At 31.5% G+C, this 23,059-nt stretch overlaps 1 protein-coding gene across 2 annotated transcripts in view; it reads right to left on the bottom strand.

Annotated features, from left to right (window-relative positions):
• Positions 1–22,822, bottom strand: part of GLRA3 (glycine receptor alpha 3) — a gene marked incomplete at its 5' end in the record, with an annotated part of 162,744 nt that extends 139,922 nt beyond the window's left edge. The window contains one exon of one of the 2 annotated variants that reach the window (XM_079141035.1): positions 22,749–22,822. In XM_079141035.1, the coding sequence (XP_078997161.1) occupies positions 22,749–22,819 (71 nt within the window). The remainder of the gene's footprint in view (positions 1–22,748) is intronic. The other variant, XM_079141034.1, reaches the window with a different exon arrangement.
• Between the last annotated feature and the right edge of the window lie 237 nt (positions 22,823–23,059).

Here is a 23,059-nt window from a genome sequence, read left to right on the forward strand (position 1 = left end):
AAAGTCTTAGAAAATTCTAGGAAAGCCATTTAGCTATGCAGTGCAGTGAAGTTTGGCATATATTACAAAAACAAAATCATAGGATTCAGAGTGTTATAAAAAATAAAAGCTGAAGAAACAACATAAGTAAAGACAGAGGAAAACATTTACAAAATTAAAGGAAAGCAAAATGTGAACTAATAATAATATCTAATATCAAGGTATTATATTTAGATGTCTGGAAAAAATCATCAGGGTTAAGAAACAGGCATTTAAAAATGGTTTCTTTTAAGAAGCACGACTGAATATAAGGGAGGAAGGACCAAAGAGTGCTATGAATAGCAGTGAAAAAATTCTTCAATTTCTTAATCCATATGTAAATTTTACTTTGAAAGGATTTCAAAGTAAAAATTATAAATATGGAAGAATTTGCTAAAGACTCATTCAAGAGACCTTTATAAACAAAAAAAATGAAGTCGTACAGAAAAGACTAATTTATTTGATACATATACTTACTCATTTTCTTGGTGATTTTTTGAAAAAATCTTCAATATGTCAAATACTGTTAGGGTGTGGATTCTGCAGTAAAAATTGGCTCACATCCATGCTCTCATGGAGTTTGTATTTGTAGAAGAATGGAACAAAATGAATCAGAAATATGACAAATTAATGAATTATATGCATACTATGTTGGAAAAAAGGAGAGTTAAAGAAAAACAGCAAAGGAGAATCTAGAGTGACAGGTATGGGAGATCTACATATATTTTAAAATAGAATAATTAGGATAAGCCTCATTAGTAAAATGATATTTTACCCAGGCATTTAAGGAGGTCAAGGAGTTGACCACCTGGATATCTAAGAGAGAGAGAGTATTTATTCCATGTTTTGGAAATTGTGCAAAGGTCCTAAATCAGAAGCATGATTGACATAATCACAGAACAGAAAGAGAACTGATGGGGCCTCCAATAGAGTTAAGAAATAAGAAGGAAGTAGGAAAGTAGATCAAAGGATTAGATGCAGTGCCTAATAATGTAGCAGCATAAGAGACTTCATAACAAATTGTTATTTTACTCTGAGTGAAATGGAAGATTTTAAGGCTTTGAGAAGACAAATGGCATGGTTTACCTTTTATTTAAAAAGGATCACCTTGGCTGCTTTATTAAATATGTATAGTCATGTGTTGTTTAACAACGGGGAGATAGTCTGAAAATAAGTCATTAGGTAGTTTCATCATTGTGTGAATATCAGCGTGTTCTACTTACACAAACCTAAATGATACAGCCAACTACACATCTGGGCTATATAATATAGCCTATTGCTCTTAGGCTACAAACCTGTACTGCAGTTACTGTACTGAATATTGTGGGCAATTATAATGCGCTGGTAAGTGTTGGTATATCTAAACATATGTAGTCAATAGAAAAGGTACTTAAAATATGGAATAAAAGATAAAAATTAGTATACCATAGTGTGCACTGACCATGAATGGAGTTTACCGGACAAGAAGTTTCTCTGGGTGAGTCAGTGAGTGAGTGGTGAATGAGTGTGAAAGCCTAGGACATCCCATACACTACAGTCAACATTATAAACACTATTTGTTTAGGCTACACTAAATTTATTTAAAAATTTTCTTCAATAATTAATTTCATTTAGCTTATTGGAAATTTTTAATTTTATAAGTTTTATAATTTTTTGACTTTTGTGGTAATGCTTAGCTTAAAACACACATTCTAAGGCAATATAAAATATTTTCTTTCTGAAAGAATTTCTTTGGTCTTAATTTTTAAACTTTTTATTTAAAACACACACACACAGAGACACACACACACACACACACACATGTTAGTCCAGACATTCACATGATCAGGATCACCAATTTCACTATCTTCTCCCTCTTCATCTTGTCCCACTGGTAGGGCTTCAAGTGCAATAACATACATGAAGCTGTCATTTACTATGATAACAATGCCTTCTTCTGGAACACCTCCTGAAGGACCTGCCTGAGGCTACGTAGTTGGGATTTTTTGTTTTGCTTTTTGGCTCTTTTCTCTATTTTAAATATTTTTTTAATTTAAAAAAATTGTTCTAATTAGTTATACATGACAGTAGAATGCATTTTGACACATTGAACACAAATGGAGCACAAATTCTCATTCCTCTGGCTGTACATGGTGCTGGTCACAGGTATATAGGGTAATAATGTTCATCTCATTCCACCATCATTCCCACCCTCGGAGCCCCTTCCCTCCCTTCTTTCCCGTCTGCCCAAAACAAAGTTCCTCCATTCTTCCCAACCTCCGCCCCCCATCCCTGTCATGAGGTCTGGCTTATTTTGCTTAGCATGGTATTCTCCAACTCCATCCATTTATCTGCAAATGCCTTAATTTCATTCTTTAAGGCTAAGTAATATTCCATTATGTATATGTGCCACATTTTTTTAATCCATTCATCGGTTGAAGGGCATTTAGGTTGGTTCCATAGTTTAGTTATTGTGAATTGGCCTGCTATAAACATTGATGTGGCTGTGTCACTGTAGTATGCTGATTTTAAGTCTTTTGGTATAAACTGAAGGGTGGGATAGCTGGTTCCATTCCAAGTTTTCTGAGGAATCTCCATACCGCTTTCCATAATGGTTGCACCAATTTGCAGTCCCACCAGCAATGTGAGTGTACCTTTTTCCTCACATCCTCACCAACATTTATTGTTGCTTGTATTCTTGATAATTGCCTTTCTGACTGGAGTGAGATGAAATCTCAATGTAGTTTTGATTTGTATTTTCCTAATTTCTAATGATGTTGAACATTTTTCATATATTTGTTGATTGATGATATTTCTTCTTCTGTGAGGTGTCTGTTCATTTCCTTAGCCCATGTATTGATTGGGTTTTTTTTTTTTTTTTTATGTTTAGTGTGAGTTCTTTATACATCCTGGAGATTAGTGCTCTATCTGAGGTATGTGTGGTAAAGATTTTCTCCCATTTTGTAGACCCTCTTTACATGTTACTGAATGTTTCCTTTGCTGAGAAGAAGCTTTTTAGTTTTAATAAGTAGGAGTACACTCTAAAATAATGATAAAATATAGTAAATACATAAACTAGTAACTAATTTATTGCCACAATTAAATACTATGTATCAAACAAATGTATTTGCTTTACTTTTATGTAACTGGCAATGTGAAAGGTTTGTTTACACCAGACTAACCAAAAACAAGTGAGTAATGTGCATTGCATTAAGACATTACAATGATATTGCCAGACAATAGAAATTTTTTAGCTCCATTATAATATTATGTGACCACCATCATATGCAGTCTGGCATTGACCAAAACATAATCATGTAGCATATGGCTCCACTAGGAAGATTAGCAGAGACCAGTTAGGAGATTATTGTAATAGTCCAGATGATGGTGGCCAGTCCAGGCTATTGCACTTCAGGTAATGAGAAGGAAGCAGATTTTAGATGTATTTTGAAGTCAGTGACAAGATTATCTTTCTGACAGAGTAGAATAAAACAGGTCATGGTCAAGGATGAGTCCATGTTTATTAGTCTATGTAACTGTAAGGACAGATTTTATTATCATTGAAATACAGAAAACTGCCAATGGAGTAGGTTTGGGACAAGAATCTAAAGTTCAGTTTTTAGCATGTGTGAGTTAAGCTATCTCCCTGATAGTGAGGTGAACATGCAGTTACTTATATAGGTCTGGAGTCTGAGGAAGGGCATCATTTTAGTATTAAGGCACAAATTTGGAAGGCTTGAGATGAGATCAGTTCACAAGAAGATTAAGCACAGTAGAAAATAGAACAGATGGAGGAACAGGAGAAAATAGACAAAAGTAACATAGGAAGAAAACCAGTAGAGTATTGTGTCCAAGAAGGCAGTTAGAATAAATATATTAAAGAAGAGAGAGTTATCTGTCATTAAAACTGAGAATGAGAACTGAAAATTAACCATTTTATTTTGCAATGTAGATTGCAATAGTGACTTGTCAAATACAGTGTTAGAAAATTGGTAACAGCAAAAGCCAAATTGGAACGGTATCAAGAGAAAATTAGAAAATGTGCCAGTAAGTATGGCTCAGATGTGAAGATCACCATGTAATTTCATCAATATTAAAACTGTGTTCATCATACACTGTGGGTTGAACTGCAAATTGGCACTACTCTGGAATGCAGTGTGGAGATTCCTCAGAAAACTAGGAATGTTGACCCAGCTATCCCACTTCTCACTATATATCCAAAAGATGTTAAATCAGCGTACTACAGTGATACAGCCACAACAGTGTTTATAGAAGCAAAATTCACAATAGCTAAGCTATGGAGACAAACTAGGTGCCCTTCAACACACAGTGGAGTATTACTCAACCATTAAGAAGAATGAATTTATGATATTTGCCAGATAATGAATAGCTCTGGAGACTATCATGTTAAGTGAAATAAACCAATCCCCCCAAAAACAAAGGTCAAATGTTTACTATGATATGTGGAAGCTAACCCACAATAAGGTGGAGTAGGGGGGAAGAATAGAATAATAGATTACATAAAAGGGAATAAAGGGAGGGGTGGAGGATAGGAAAAGGAAATACAGAAGAATGAATCTGACATAATTTCCCTGTGTACATATATGAATACACCACAGTGAATCTCACCATCTTGTACATTCACAAGAATGGAGTCCTAATTAGAATAGGATATATTTCCTGCTTGTATAATTACATAAAAATGGATTTTACTGTCATGTTTAACTAAAAAGAACCAATAAAATTTTTTTTATGAAAAAGTACACTATAAACAATTATATAGTAGATTTGTAACAAAGCACCAATATATGAATTATAAAAAGAACTTAAAAATCATTTAGTAAAAGATAATCCAGGAGAAAAATGAGAAAAATATATGAATAAGTAATTTACAGAAAAAGAAATAAAAATACACATTTAGTATAAAATAGTGTGCCCACACTCAGCACTAATTAATGCCCATTTGAATTGAGAGTAGCTACCACTATAATTAGTAAAATTTTTAAAAGTTTAGTAATACCACTTATCAATGAATATGTGAGTAAAAGTTACCTTTATCTGAAATTTATATACTGAAATGCAGAGTGACTATAATATAATGTAATATAATATAAATTAATATAGCTATTTTAAGGGGGAATTTCATGATTGATATTTAAATTATTAGGATATCTTCCTTATGACCCAGCATTGTTTAATGTGACACTGGCTGTATTGATAAAAATTAAAAATGACCTAAATAATTATTAATATGTTTTTAAAAACCTATATTATACTCTTACTTTGGATTTAAGCAACAGTAAACAAAATAACATTATTTCATGTTTTCTGAAATAGGAAGCACTTAAAGTCATATCACTGAAAGTAAAAAGAACAAAACAGCATTTTTAGTGTACTCTTAGGATTCAAGGGATTCCAAATTAGCATCTTCTCCCACTCACTCACAAAATCTGGAACAACTGGAGAAGTTTTTTTTTCAAAAGGTAAAAGAATAGCCAGGCACGGTGGTGCATGCCTATAATCCCAGTGGCTGGGAAGGCTGAGGCAGGAGGATATCGAGTTCAAAGCCAGCCTCTGCAACAGAGAGGTGCTAAGCACCTGTCTCTAAATAAACTACAAAATAGGGCTGGGGATGTGGCTCACTGGTTGAGTGCCCCTGAGTTCAATCCCTGGTACCAAAAAGAAAAAAAAAAAATGAAAAGAAAAAAACTAAAAGAATTTGAGATCATAAATGACCTGATTTGGTTTAAGATGACCTTTTAACTGATAAAGCTCACATCTGCGAGTACATTGACTTCATAATTCTACACTGATAATGATGCACACGTACCCAATTTTACTCAAAGGCTAAAGTGAAAGGTAAAAGAAAGTCTGGGCTATGCCTGCCTGTCCAGATTCCCCACTTCTCTCTTCTCTGGTAGAAAAGATTAGGAGATGGAGAGATGCCAGAACAAATTCTCACTGGAACTTTTATCCCTTAAAAGCAAGCCTACAGAATGGGTAATTAAATCATTTTTCTTTCAAATATACAAAACTCTTATTTCTTCATGGAGGCATGTACTTATATAAATATATGTGATATGATATGGAAAAAAATGCAGGGAGAAAACTAAAACTGTATTAGTAACTGAATAAGTTTTGATATACCAGAAGCATTTGGATTTCTGTACTCAAAAACTAATCATGCATTACCTAAATAATTATTTATAAAATTAAATTTAATAAATACTTTAAAATAGATTTTAATTAAAGGCCTATAATAATTACATTAAAAGTTATAAAGGCAGATTTGTGGTTGTTATACTTCAATTATTACAGTAACAGCTGCACATATATCTTTAAAAAAGAACCAGTTACATTCTGAACCCACACAGCAGCATTTCAGGGAAATATGTGGTCATATTACCTTTTATTTCTCAGATCAGTGAAAAAGCAGTTGATTTCTTATGAGAAATATTTTATAGCATGTGAATTCATCTTAAATATTGTTGCCCTTTTTTCCTTTTGGAAAGGTATATTTTTCTTTTTATTTCTGACAGGTATAAAAAGACTTCTTCCCTTAACCTGACTCTAGACCATTCATCTCTATAGGTTGCTATTTGATTCTACTTATGTTCATTGGTTGTACAGCACATGTGCATGTGCACATCCCCCGACAAAGTCCTTCATCACTTCTATTTTTCTTCAATTGAAGTATTCTCTGCCTGCAATGTGATATGCTCTTGGATGATAAACTTAATAAAAACAACAGTTTGGAAGATATTTGAAAACAAATATCTGAAAAACAAAATTTGGAAGATAAAATGTTTTTGGAGTAGATTATGTTACTTTTCCTTTGGTCAAAAAAAGGGGCACAACACTATTGGAGTTGAAATAGCAATTATTCAGAATCCGGAGTAGGGCCTGATCACTGAATTTGTACATGTTTTTCTTAATGAATTTTATTCTTCTGCTCAAATGCCACATACCCTCCACATTGCTTTTCTGTGCTTAACTGAGTCTGAAATGATCCCTCCTACACTGAATTCTTGTAGGCCACAGTATATCAAGTATAAAGTTCTATCAGTAACTGGATTTTACTGTTGATATATGATACTTCCAAACCATAATTTCTTCTACTAGACCAAGAATGTTGGGATTGAGGGCAAAAACTATGTGAAAAAACTTAGTTTATGGGAATTAGAAAAGCAAATAACACTAACATACTACTTTGCTATAGTTCTAGAGCCCTTCTATAGTCCAATTTGATAAAGGATGATCATTTGAAGTTCTACTCAAGAGCTTTTTGTTCTTTATATTGTAAACACACCAACTAGTTTAACTTATCAAAAGTCATTGAATATAGTTTCAGAAACTGATTTTTAGTAATAATTTCAAAATAATTATATAGAATCAAGGGAGGAAAAGTTGATGATGAATTGCGTTTATCTTCTAAATCTTATTTGGCAAAATATCTCCCTAGACTTTTGAAATTCTCATAAAGCTTGTTTAAAAAATACTGTAAATTTCATTTTAGTCTGCTGTTGTATATGCATTGTATAAAAAAAAAAAAAAAACTTCAGAAAAATACAGTAAAAATAAGGGAGAAAAAACACTTTAATCTTACCAGCTAGAGGTGAGGAATACCAGCTGTGAAAATATATTTTTACTTTAGGTTTTAATTATTACAGATTATCTACAAAGGAAACAATACAGCAGAAGTAGTACACTTTATCTTGAACTCTCTATTTTCAACTAATTTTGCTTATACCAATGCTTATTAATAAAGTGCATTTTAATAAATTCCCAAATCAATAAGATTCAGGACATAAAAACATGATATTTTACAGCAGCAATCTTGAGAGTCTCTGGACCTGAAAAGTGATATAGATAGACTAAAAAGTAGAGTCACACTATGTGTTTTTTTCTTCTTCATAAAAAGTGTTGCATCAGCAAAGCACTGACATTCAGATTATGGTATTATCCAAGTTTGTGTGACTACAAATGCTTATGTTAATGTCAACTTTCAATGGAAGGTGGCTCATTGTATGTAAAACAGACTGGACTTTTATCTCCCTATGGTTCAGGAAACTCTATTTCTGACTGTCCATTATAAACATTTAAAGAAAAAGAGATGACACTGATAGAAAAGAGAATCAAACAAAAAGAAAAAAATAGACTTTATAATTGAAAGTGGTAAAGAAAGGTGAGTATAACAATAGGTATGATGTCATTCAGTTCTTGTCCAGTGAAAATTATACTATACCTCAAGGTTTTTATCAGATATTGGACCATCTTTTTTTAAAAAAGTAAAAAAAGAGATCAGAAAGATACAATCACTGCTGTTCACGTGATTCTTTTTTAAAAAAAATTGTTCTTTCTAGTTGTACATGATAGTAGAATGTATTTTGACATCACATATACATGGAGTATAACTTCCCGTTCTTGTGGCTATACATGATGTGGAGTTACACTGGTCGTTTATTCATATATGAACATAGGAAAGTTATGTCTGATTCATTCTACTATCTTTCTCATTCTCATCCCTCCACCCTTTCTCCCACTACTACCTGTCACATCATTCTTAAAGCTAATATTCAGCTTACCCTTAACACTAATGCTCCAACTTAGTCACTTGTTCATCCTTCTTCCCTCTTATTCCTGGTTCCTCCCCTCCCCCATTACACACCCCCTATCTTTTTTTCTTTCCACCTATAGACCTGAAATATTTCAGGCAACGATTTAATTACCAGTGAAGGAAAAGGAGTTAGACAATCTCTATATTATAGAAGTTATTTCCTGTGACCACAAGAAACTCTGTTTTCCTTTCATAAAATATAATAGAATCCCTAGAGACCATGCTTTGTAGAAAAGACCAACTACTTCAAGATGAAAAAGGAAGTACTTCAGAAACATGAGTGAAAAATGTATGCCAACACTGCCAACCATGGTGCCTAAATATAGAATAATAAAAACAGAGTAAAAAGTTTGAAATTGAGTCTTCTATTTTTCAGTGAAAAGATTTAATCAACTATGATTCTAATTGAATGAGTCACATTTTGCCTTTTGAAGAATAATGAGAGTTTTTCTTTTCTTTATTTTTTAGAATAGATATATACAGTGCTCATTAGGAAAAAGAAGTACTTGATTTGAATTAGGTGATATGTGTCCTACTTATTCCTTTGCCACCAGAATTAGTGCAACCTTCATAAGGGTTCATAAAGATTACGCTTGAGTGCTTCATCTCCTTCAGAGTGATAGGTGCATCTGTTGCAATGAGGCTGATTTGAATTCTCTTAGAGAGCTACTGTATAGCCATGCTTTGTAACGAGTTGCCTTCACTAGTATGCTTCATTGTTCATTTTCATCTCAGGTGATGACCTTTCCTTCTACTTCATAGAGAAAACCAAGTGTAAGCTACTGAATTATGAAATCAGAACACCAAAATATACAGCTCCATATGTTCTGTATCTATCCTAACCTCCTTCCATTTAGTTCCAAAGGCTTAACCTCTCATCTACTCCAAAATCTGCCCTTTCAATATTACTCTTTCAATTCTTCTTTTTCATCTTTTATCAGCTATTTCACTCCATCTCTTCTGTACCATCTCTTCCTGTTTCCTAATCCATTGACTTCTTTTCTCCAAATTTTTGAATTGTCATAGACCTCATTTTTTAGAACAGTTTTAGGTTTATAGAAGAATAGACATTTCCCACATGTATCCTGCCTCCATGTTTTCTTTTCATTTTTATACTACTTGATATTATATTGATCACTTTTTAATTTCTAAAATATTCCAGTTAGTTTTTGTGATATACTCTTGTAGTTCACCTTTTTCTCTTAACAACTCTATTTGCTTTCATTTTTTTCCCAATATTTTCTCTTCTTCCCATGCCTTAGAAGTTGATGTTCTTATAAGAGGATTTTTAAAACCTGAAAGTCCTTATCATGAGTCACTTGAAGAACTTGATAAAATGTAAATTCTGATTCAGGAAACTATCATGGAATTCATGGTTTGTAGTTATAAGAAGTGCAGATTATTGATTTTTCTGCTGGTTGAAGGGCTATACTTGAATGGCAGCATTCTAGGCAGGAAAGAATTTTTCCTCATATGCATTCCCCAGTGAATTTACAGGTGTTCTATGTAATTCATAGCTCAACTTCTAGTATGTGGTATGGGGTTCTTGAGGTAGCTAGAGCCCACAGGTCAGGAATCTCTGTGAGTTATTGCATTTGTTTGTTTATTGCAATTGAGTGAAACATCTATGTATGATGCTCAAGTATGAAAAATGTTGGAAAGCTCTGCCCCAGAATTCTAAGACATCTGATCTTTCCAGGTCTGTACTCTTATCTTTGAGGTTTAACATTAAATGGATATCTCTTAGGCATCACGTTTTACATACATATATATATATTTTTATATAAATGCACACACCTACATATAGGTATATAAGTATTGTATATACTTATATGACATTTACATACATATACATATGTACGCATACATGTACATGTATATCATATGTACATATATCACATATATACATATATTTTATATATACCCATATAAGCACATACACACACAATCACATATATGTATAAAACCATATATATACACACATACACATGTATATGTAAAACTATATATATGATACATGCACAGTACATATATATACATATGAACATACATATATGTGGTCCCACCTATATACATGTGTGTATATATATGTGTGATATATAGACATATATATATATACATATAAATACATGTACATATCTACAGATATTGTTCTACATGCATATGCTTACATGCATATGTATATGCAGGTATGTATGTTTCCATCATATAACCAGTTACTAACAGTGTAAATATGATAAAAATTCTACCCTTTCTCCTTACATCCAATTAGTGGATTTGTTTTTGTTTGTTTGTTTTTTTCCTTGTCATTTCTCATATCTGCCCCTTCTTTTAACTTTTGGAATGTCCTATTGCCATTGACTCTGTATTAAGTTCTCTGGCATCAACATATGATCAACATATGATCAACATATTTCTCCTCAAATTACTTTTTGAATTGTATATCTGAAACAATATCTGATTTGCTACTTTTCTGTTTACCTTTTCTTCATTAAAAAAAAAAGTCCCTTTTCCTTTATTAAAGACTGATTTCTACAGGGCAGATTGCTAAATATGATTTAGAGCCTTTGGCCCTCCCTCTAAAGGCATTCCAAAAATTCAAACTTGCCATTTCTATTTGCAAGACCAAAACTTGGCCCCATGGACACACAAAAAGGAAACTGGGAAATCTTTAATATCTTGAAAGCACCTATAAAGAGAAACCTCTTCCTTATTTCTGATGACTAGAAAGCAGCTATGATGACTGGAAACAGAACATCTATCTTGGATCCTAAAAGAAGAAATCCCAAGGATGGCAAAACAAGAAGTTGGAAGAATTGGTAACTCCCATTTTACTCTTAGTCTTCTTCTTTCCATAGTTATTTTTTCCTTTGAGAAGGAAAATAATCTTTCTAAAACCTGTGTTATTGTGCACTTCCTGTTATACGGGAACCTAATCTAAACTAACACAACAAAATCCTGGTGTGTCATTCCCCTTATGTATTTTCCTGCAATTCGATACTTGTCATGTCTATCACAATAATAAATTTTAGAAATAAAATAGATTTTTGGAATAAAGGCCACTGACACTAAATGAAGTAAGAAATTATAACTGTAATGTTAAGGATATATTTTCTACCAAAGAGAGATGATCACATTTTGACCATGTTATTTTTTAAAAATTGTACTCTCTAGGTACATACAGCTCTACATATTATAATTTAAAATAGCATATCCAGTACAATCACTGGGTCTGTAGAAAGGTCACTCAGTTCTCCAACGCAAGAACTAAGAGTTGACCTTGATTCTTGTCTCCAAATTTTGTATTCAAATATGTATACAAATGCAAGTGGAGAAAAAACAGGATGCAAGACTGGTTAATTTAGAAAATATCCAAAATAAACTAGCTATATCTTTTAAAGACATTTATTTCATCTTTTTACTATATGTATGAGCATGAATTTTAGTTTGTTCCAGAAATTTGAAATTTTTTATATTAGACTCCTTCAGTGTAGTCTTTGCTCTAAGTTGACATATATAATAACTGCAAATATACAGAGAATGATATATACTTTGGCCTTTTCAAGTAGAAGCAAAAATTTTAAGATCACATATTGTTATTTAGGGAAAATATTTAAGCTACACATAAGACATAATTCTCTTACTATCATTTCAGAAACACCAGCAAAATCTGCAGCAGTCAATGTCTTTGATGATTCTCACTCTATTTAAGATTTGCAGAAGAAAGAGATATCCTAAATTCCAGAGATTCATGGGGAGAAAATAATTCCTTATCTTTTCAAGTATTTTAGGATTTTACAAAGAAACAACATGAAGCAGAAGGAAGATTTCTAATAGTGCATTCTATTTAATCCTCTGCTGCTTCTATTTTTCCCAATAAATAAAATAGAAGGCAAATTAAGGACACAAGGACATTCATTTATTTGTACTAGACAGTGGACTATATTACACAAAGATAGGTTCCTCAGCATTTTATTAAACTAAAGATAAGGCTCTTCTAAAAAGGGAATGATTTAATAATGAGTAGAAATATCATTTAATGCATATTAGAGTGCTTTACTATTTATAAGGAAGCATTTTATAGAGATAGATTGTTTTTATATTAGTGGGGCAAGAATTTCATTGCATATTCCTTTATTATCTCTTGTCAGGAATAATAATTTTTTAAATAGAATCATGAAAAGTCATACATCTTTCCTTGGATTTTTTTGTTTGTTTAATCTACCAATAATTAAATTTTTGTCCTTAGACTCCTAATACATAGAATGAAGAGACTTTAAGGGGTGGACATTAACAAAAATATAAATATAAAATCAGCTTACCAGAATATATTCTTCTACTATAATCAAATGATGACAATGAAATCTTTTATAATAAAGAAAAGTATTGTTTGACTGAACATTTGCTGATACTTTCTAACACCCTAGAATAATCCTACAAATTTTCCCTAGAAAGCTAATTCTAAAATAACACAAGGTATGGATTTACTTGAAAGGAAAATTTGAGGCCCCCATGGTAGCAATGTCACTGTGAAGTAAGCTACATCCTCCATTTCACATGGAGACTGTTGCCTACGTTGCTAACAATGCTTTTTCTGCCTGAAATACTCTTCTGTCTTTTCTATCCACTCAAATTTTATTTAAATTGTCTTCTTCATTATAAGGAATTTATGTTCCTTCCCATTCCAAAAGGGATTTTTTCTCAATATTTATAATTATTACTTTGTTTGATTTTTATTAATGAGTATATTTTCAGTAGTTGTCAGCAAGAGTCTCTTGGAACTAAATCATTAAATGCACAGAAATAGATTGAGAAAGACACAAATATTCTGCAACATCAGTAGTTCTCAACTAATCTAGGGAATTGGAAACTTGTCAGTGATTCTAATCTCAGAAATATGATGGGTGTACTAATAGAAATTTAAATATTCTACCTTGAGAATGCACATTAATATTTTGTTCATATTTATTTGATCAATATTTAGGATGATCATTTAGTTATGCTTTCTCTTTCCAGTATAGATGTCTTATAAAAGTAAATAATAAAAATCATTTGATTGGGCTGGGGATATAGCTTAATTGGTAGAGTGCTTGCTTTCCATGCAAAAGGCTCTGGGTTCAGTCCCCAGCACCACACACACACAAATCATTGATGATTTAAAAATACATTTTTTTTATGGAAATATTTTAAATATGAAACAGTCACTACTACCATTTTCATATGAAATGTTATTCGTGTTTTGCCAGTATTTAAAAGATACCATCACAATATTATAGTTCTACTTCATATATTAGAGGTGGGGATGAAGTCCAAGTGTGGTATAGGTGGATAGTGAGCAAGTGGACAAATCAGAGCACTTTTTCCTAGAAAATCTTAGAAAAGAGAGATAAGATGCAAGTGATAAGAATATTACCACAAGCAAATAAAATTAGGGATAAATAAAATAATTTTTAAAAAATCCGCACCAGATTTCTCAAGCAATTTTTCTCCTGAATGGAAGAAGCAGAGAAAGGTAAAAGTGATTGTGGTTATACCTGAAGAGAATTATTTATTTGAAATAAATTTTCTTTTGAAGAAAAAAATGTTGCTTCATTCCAGAATTATTAGTGCTCAAGATATTCTGTTAAACACTGAAGATAGAACTGGAAATATGTTATTTTCCCTGTTTCAAGGACTTCACAATTTGAACTAGATGGAGCATTCAATTACCACACCCTTGTGCTATGTGGCACTGGCACACAGAAGAGGCATCCTTACCTAGACTTGTCAGGGAAATCAGAGAAGTTTTCTTAGAGAAGATGAAATGACTTGAGTAGGAATTAGTCAGGCAAAGAAATGGAATTTACATTTTTCTTCCCAGTCGTTTGATGGAAGACATGCAAGTGGTCATTTCACTGAGGTTCAAATCATTTCTCTTCTCCCATGTTCCCATTTAAAGTGTTGTGTGGCCAACACGAACAACAACAAGGCAAACATTATGCCCTTGCTGATCATTAATCATTACTCCTACTTTTCTATTGGTAGCATTTTAATTGTTGGTACAATTTTCTGCCAATAGGTTGTGTTTTTTTTTTTTTTCTTTTTGTAGTAACACTACCTCTCAGCTTTTTACACATATTTCAATTCCTGAATTGAAGAATATCCAAAGCTATCATCCTCATCAATTTTTGAGATGCTGCTCTATAACAATGATGAATTTAACTTTCAAAAGAAATATAAGCTTTTACATTTGTCTAACATCAAAAACAAAAGTCAACAGAATTTAAATCATAGAAAAATTGCTATAAATGGTAATATCTCTAAGATTCTGTGTAAAGATAGGTGCTTCATTTATGAAAGTCATTCAGCAATGACATTGGTGTGATAGTAGTGGCTTGAAATATATTATTACAAAGCTAGTAGCTTCTGGAACCATATGCATTATAAAAAAAAAAAGATATTGTAACATTGTCTAAGGCTTTCAGGACTAACATGTTAAAGAGCATCAATAGGTTAATAATGACGACTATTTATTTTCCAAAGCTGCAAAGTCCTAGTAAAATACAAAATAAATACTTGCTTTACTGCTTTATTTTATCCCAAATGGCAAAAACTATACATTTTAAGTCCAACAAGCATCATGATAGAGTAGCAACTATTAAACCTTGGGGTATTATTACACCACAGGGGCTGAGCCTAATGTTTTCTTGGGGTCAGGAATGGAAAATATTATTCTTTGTATAAAGCACAGATAATATATAGAATACATAAGAAATATAGAGTGTATCTGTGGTATTTTAATTTCATGGAGGGCAGTTAGAAAAAAATGTCTAAAATGTTCCTTAAGACTCAATAATGAAAAAAGTTGAGAAATAATTGCATAATTATTATATAATTGCATAATAATTTATATTGCATTACACAACACAATTTTCACTTAATTATGGGGCAAAGGAGAAGCAAATCTTGCACTATTCCACTAGATGTTTTCATTTCTATTTTACAGACTTTTCTGAGAGTAGGCAATATCTCCTCAGAAGATTTGTTTGATCCTATATCTTTTATGAGATTTTGAATATAAATCTCCCTTTTTACTCCAGGTGATAACATAGATTTAAATAGAATTCAAACTTAAAGTCATATATATGTGAGATAGGTACATGACATTCAGGTTTATTCATTGTTGAGTGTCTGCTCTGTCATGATAGTGAATTAAGCACTGTTCAGGTAAAACAAAAAAATCAGAAATGCTATCATCTCCATGGGACTTATCATTTGAAGGAGAGAGAAAACATGAATGAAAATCTAAAACACAATTTTGAAAGTGAAGTTATGCATTCTCCCTTCTATGGTGATATATTATTAAAAGAGAGGGTTTTGTTTCCCTAGTACTTTACATAGTTCATGAAATGTAGCCCTTGCTCTAAACATTTTTTTATAGAAATTGTAGGGAAGTTCAGGTAGGAAACTGGAACATCCAAGTTTCATGCATGGAAAATGTTACTAATTCAAACCATGCCTCAAATATAGGCAGAGTTTCCATGAGCAGGAAGGTTATCTTAAGTGGAGGAAACAAAAACAAAAGAGTAAATCCAACAAACAAACAAAATAGAGACATATACTTACAGGGGCATGTATAAGAAAAATAATTTCATTTTGGCTAGGAGAAAATAGAATGATATTTTAGTTTATATTATTAAAATTATTTGATAAATATTTTCTTTCTGATTAAAGAAGTCCTATTGTTGGGAATTCTAAAGTTTAAATGAACCACCTGTTGGAGATGTTTTCCAAAGATTCTCAAATTTGGGTAGGATCTTGGATGGACCAGTTAATTCCAATTTATGGGCAATCAGTTTTGTAAAGGATTTATAATAGTATGGGAAGTATCTCAGGGTTTATCCAAATGTTTGCATCCTCTCATAGAAAATTCCTCACTTCCATTTGAATCTTCCATCCCCTAAACTATTTCCAGAGTGTTAATGACTTGTGGATTTTTTGCCATTCCTAATTGTACCACTAAAGTTACTGCTTCTGTGCATTGCCTGTGAGGTACTGGAAATAGTTTCTCCTAGAAAAATCTCTAATACAGAGATTCTAAAACAATTTCAGACATGCACTGTCATGAAGATACATCTTTTTACCACTGTTTTTCCTTCTGACAACATCTGGGGACTTAAAACTCTGTTTTCTAAAAATGTATATTGCTGCCATGCAGTTGTAGAATAGATTCATTTTGTGACTGAACAGTTCACTTTTTATTCAGATACTTTCCATTTGTTGCTGAACAGTTGGTCTGTCTTAGAATTCCTGCCTTCACTCCAGAATCAGTTATTTAGAGGTGATTCACATTTCTCTTTTCCTGCCTACTACCCCAAGCAAGACAAAACTAAAAGCTACACTGTTGTCCTAATGAGAAGAAACAACAAATACAAACAAAAACAAAAAACAAAACATAAGAAAATAAACACAACATTTCCACATAGACACATGACTATATATGAATTTATTTTCAATAAGTACAGCTAATCTAAGTATAAGATAATCATATGGAAAAGGATAGGAGACAGGTTTGGTGAGAGAATCAAGAATGATCCACTATATATTTTATGATGTACATAGATGAAAGTAAAAGATCTACCTTCACCAAAATAATTCCCTAAAGATTTCCTGAGAAAAGTTGAGTAAAATGTATCTGCTCTCATTGTAGACTAGTTTATTACTTTAGTTAAAATTAATGTAATGAAAAACACTATAGAAAATTGATGGAAAGATATGTTTCTTAATAAGGTCCTTTGGATGGATAGATAAAATCTGATAAATCTGTTACTTTGTCACTTTTTCATAACCTGACCAGTTTTACCTCCACCCTTAGCTAAGAACTATTTCTTCTCTGTGCCCTGCTTTAAGTATTCTAATCTTATTGCATGTAAATGTATTTTCCATTCTTTTTTCTTTGTATTCTCTTCTTATAACTCTTTGTTAAATCTATAGTTCTTAAAATTAAATCTATGTATATCTCTACATTTCTAACTGATGACAGAATACAGAACTAGCATCTCAAACTCAAAACACACTAAGTTCAAAGTCCTTTTTTCTTTTAACAATCCAATTGGAATCTGGATTTGATTCCAGTATTTCTTTTTTATGTTTATTGATTATTGGTTTTTTTGTTTTTTAATTTATTTGTATTGTAAACAAATGGGATACATCTTGTTTCTCTGTTTGTATCCAGTATTTCTTTTAAGAGACTGCTTTTGAAGAAAATGCCAAACAGGCTCCAAAGTAAAAAAAAAAAAAAAAAAAAAAAAAAAAAAAAAAAAAAAAAAAGCAGATTGTTTCTCCTAGTAATTTTGTCATTGCTTGTCAATATAGTTCTTACTGTTACTAATTACTATTATCATTCTTACTTGTATTCTTTTAAGATAGGGGGTCTTAGTATGTTGCCTAGTCTGGCCTTGAACTCCTGGGTTCAAGCAATTCTCTTGCCTCAGCCTCTTGAGTAGCTGGGACTATAGGTACACACCACTAGTCTATTAACTCTAATTTGAGGTAAATGATCTCTGAAGGAGAGGGATTTATAGAGATAATTTGAGACAAGTTAAAGACTATTCCTGTAATAAAGGCAATGAGTTTTAAATTATTTGCTTTTAAATGTTATCCTTACTCCAAGGTGAAAAGATGTCGCAACTCCTCATACTACTGTTATTAGTATATAGTTTTAAATCAAAAACTTTCTTTAACTGACTTAGGCCATCACCACTTTCCATGCATATACTTTATAACTGTGTGATTTATTTTGCATAGAATAGTTTTATATCTCATTTCTGATAATTGAACAAGTATTTTATAAGACCTAGCACAAGTACCAAGCTGTCTTGATAGCTTCCCTACTTCACATTCCTTAAAACATTGTCATTAGTGTTTTTCTTGACTGTTGACACTTTTTTTTTCTTCTAGACTTAATTTCTGTGATGGCAAAATGTGGCAGTTTCTCAATCATCCATACTAACTGTGCTTAGCACAAAGATTTGTGCACCAGAATCTGGTTAGTGAATCTTCTTGAATTGCTTAACATTGTACATGAAACACATAATTGTTGATTGACTTACCTTCATACAGAGTTCTGTGGTTAAGGGGAACATTATATAACAGAAGATATTTTATCAGTTATTTTCTGAATCTTCAGGGTAAACTGCCTGAGGCATTGAGTAAGGAGCTGGGTTATGATTCTTCTATACAAGGGACAATTTATGATATTTTTCAGACAAAAAGGGCAGAATCATGCTATTTGTAGCATATTTAAAAAAAAAACTGTATAGATTCTTGCTTCTATTCCTGCATGAATAAACCTTCATAGTAGTAAAAGTTTAATTCTTGAAATGCATTTTTCTTCAACATGTTACATAAGAAAATAGAACCAATAAACATTTTTAAAACTTTTCTCTTATCCTTCAAAATTTAACAAAAGTGAAACCCAGAAATCCAATGTGAAAATATTTCATAGACTTTGAAGTAAACCAAGTCTCTTATTTCTGGTTATCATAACTTCTGAAATTTACATTCATTTTTTGACATGATGTGCCACAATTTATTTAAAGAGTAAGCCTATGTTTATATCAAATTGTAAAGATGAAAAATTAAATGGTATAGTATGAAGGTAATTTAAATGAAATATTTCTGGTAGTTTTTCTGCTTTTATAATTTATTCCTCAAGTTCTCCATAATCATCAGTTACCTACATTTCAAAGAAAGCTGAACACTGATGTTTTGTTCCTTATTTTATTAATATGAGAACTAAAACCAAAAACCACAGAAGACTGATTAATAAAACAAATATCTGAAGAAAATGTGAACACTTTAAATTTTTACTACTTGGAAATTCATGTATTTTATGTGCATGCAACTTTCTCATTTTTTGTTTATTTAAAAAATTATCTTTATTAGAAATTTTCTTATAAAAATGTCCTATAACTGACATTCTGGTAATGAAAGCTTCCATTTGTATTATAATAATGAATATTTTTGCTCTGCTGATTTTCTTAATAAAACTCATTTGCTAAAAGAGAAATTATGCCAATATACCAGTAAAGAGAGGTAAAATATCATTTGTGGGCTTTCTATAGTAGTCAAAGAAAATGCTAGAAAGTTATATAATAACATTGCACTAATCAAGTTTTATACTACTAAGCAAAAAGAACTGTCAAAAATTGTTGATAAGAATGCAAATAGGTGCAACTACTTTGAAAAACTGGTAGTATATCCTAAAGCTAAACACATTCATTCCTATTCTATGACCCAGTAATTCCTCTCCTAGAGAAAGTTTTGGATGTAACATACATATTTCCAAAAATTGCATATATGTATTATCAGAAAATAGCTAAAGCTTGAAAAACCCAAGTGTTCATTAACAGGGTAATGGATAAATTAATTGTGGTTTATTCATGTAATAGAAGAGCATTCAGTAATAAGTTCCTGCTGCATGTGACAATATGGATACATTATATAAACATAATGCTTATAAAAATAAAGCATACTTAAATGACTTTTTATATAAAGTTGAAAAGAAGGGAAAAAGCTTATTGTATATGTCCAAAGAGTGATTACTTTTGGGCAAGGTAATGACTGGTAAAGGATATGATGGTGGGAAAGGGTCGAGTGATAATGATATTTCTACTTTTTGATCCATGATCTCTTCATCTGGCATGTTTCCTCTGTGAAACTTTATCTAGATGGAAACTTTATTTTTGTACTTTTTATATGTCTGTCTCACTTAAAATTTAAAAACTTTAAAACCTATGAAAAAAATGTTTGTACCAGCAAATTAATTAAATATAAATGTTGGTGGTTTGGATTGTTTTTCAAGCCTCCATATTGACTTGACAATTTTTTAAATTATACTTAGGAGGAAAAAGTCCTAGTGTTCTTTAGCACAGTAGGGTGCTCACAGTTAACACTATTACAACATATATTTCAAAATAAATTGAAGACAGGATTCTAAATATTCCAACCACAAAGAAATGATAAACGTTTGAGGTAATGCTTATGCTAAATATGATGACTTGATCATTATACAGTGTATACATTTTCTTGAACATCACACTGTACCCCAAAAATAAGAACTTATTGTGTGCCAAGAACTAAATAAAATTAAAAAAAATTAAAACAATAAGTAGGAGTATTTAATGTGAAGTACTTCTTTGTCTTAATTTTCCCTTTCTTTATTTCCTTTTTGCTAAATACATCACAGATTTAATGAACAAAGACCAGTTTCCATAAAGACATTAATTTACAAACAATTTCCAGCAGAGGGAGCTTCCCTTTCTTTACTACAGGAAATCCTCTTTCAAGAACCATCAATGAAAATGAAAACATTTCATTTTCACACATGATTATTCTTCATAGAATTATGAGTTACTCTTAGCTAAGAACAGTCTAGTGTACAGAAAATACTTATTTGACTTATTAGAGAAAAAAATAAATTGGTGAAAAATAAAATTACTGCATAAACTTCCATATTATCTTTTTTCATAGTGATTAAATTTTTTGATTATTCATAAAAAGCATTTTAACTAAAATTACTCAATATTATGATTACCAATTTGAAATATATTTTTTTTGTAAATTTCAACTAAACCAATAATGAATCAACAGATCTAGTGATGAGGATTATGCATCTAGCAATGTAATATAACAAATGTCATGGTGAATTGCTACTGTACATATTTGACCTCATTAATCAAAACATCTTACTGATGTCAAGTATCTATCAATTAAAATAATCTGATTTATTTGGGGAAAAGCACATTATTAAACATTACAAAGAAATTACAGTAAAATGAACAATTTCTTTAAAACATGAACTTTGTACTCTTTTCTATGACATTTTCATAAATTTAAAAGCTCCACACATTTTGTTTCATTTGATACATACAAAATTTCTGGCAATTGTAAAGTTACCAGAATTTAGCAAATCATATTAAAACATTTTTAACGATAATACAGTAATTCAGAAGACTTCAAAACCATAGTTAAAAGATCAATAAATTAAATATAATAACTTCAAACAGGTCCTATTTTATAGATATCAAAATAATATGAATTTTTATAACATAGTTTATGAGATACATTTTGATTTTTTAAGACAGCCCAAAGGTTAAAAAAATTGACATACTAACACAGAAAAGAATATTTCCATACTTCAAATAGAAATCATTATATGCATAAATAACTTACTTAAATTCAACCTTCTTGAAGAACTTGCCACCCAGAAAAAGGAAAATCCTATGATAATTATATAATAATGGTAAATAAAATTCATATTGATGGTTCAGAAATCTGTATGAGCAGTATCTTACCTTTATGTATTACTTGATTAAGAACAGGGATTAAATTAGCTGAACTTTTGCCTGTACTCTGATAGCCTCTTTAATTTTTAAAAAAGTCTATCTAATATGATTGGAACATAATAAAAAATGACAAGTCATAGAGCAGTTTTATAATTTAGTAGTTTGGTTATTCTTCAAAAAGATAATTCTTGACATCAAACATATCTAATGAATTATTTATGATTTTGCCTTCATGTAGTAACTGAACTAGGTCATTAGAAAATAGTACCTGTAAGGCCCTTATTTTTTGTTCATTTGACTTAATCTTGGAGTAGATCAGCAATGTTCAGAGTTTCTTTGATCAGTAAATGCTTGTGTTCTGTGTTTCTGCCTTTAAAAAGTTAGTAATGTCCCATTCTAATTACCAGATGTTTCATAACTTAAAAAAAAAAAAAAAAAAAAAAAAACAACACCCACGGTATATAAGTCACTTCAAAAAGGAAACTATAAAAGCAATCTGTGGGGAGGAAAATCTAGGCTTTGGAAATAAAAAAAAAAAATTGTTTTTCTAAAGTAATCTCTGCTGCAAATAACATAAGGTGTTATTTACAAATACACAGAGCAGTGAAAATAAGGAAAATCACCTGTTTTCAGAGTTCGCAATAGATGACCACTGGACAGTTTTACATAGAAAAAGTACGATTTAAGGGATGATTTCAGTAAGTCAGTATAGAATTGCAAATCTCTTAACTTCATCAATAACAAGTGGTTGCAAGGTAATGCACGGACTTAATGAGTTCTCCGACTGTAAATACAAGTGGACTTACCTGAGTAATAATGCTGCTTCCCAGAAGTAAAATCCAGAAACTAATGTCCGAAAGTGTCTCACGTGGGCCATGATACGGAGAGGTATTCACGATCCTGATAACGGACTTATCCAAGGCATGGGGAACCCGAAAGAGAACGGAAAACGTGCAATCTAAACCCGCGTGGTGCTGGTGGAGACAAATGCTTGGGAAGCTTCAGCACCTTAGACAGCTCCCCGCAGTACTCAGACCCTCCCGTCAAAACACTTGAAATTCCTTTTCGACCTCTTCCTCTGAGCAATGAGCAGAAAGTAGAGTCACAGGGTTACAAA

Source organism: Sciurus vulgaris (genome assembly GCF_902686455.1).
Source record: "Sciurus vulgaris genome assembly, chromosome: 5".
In the NCBI taxonomy this organism is placed as follows: domain Eukaryota; kingdom Metazoa; phylum Chordata; class Mammalia; order Rodentia; family Sciuridae; genus Sciurus; species Sciurus vulgaris.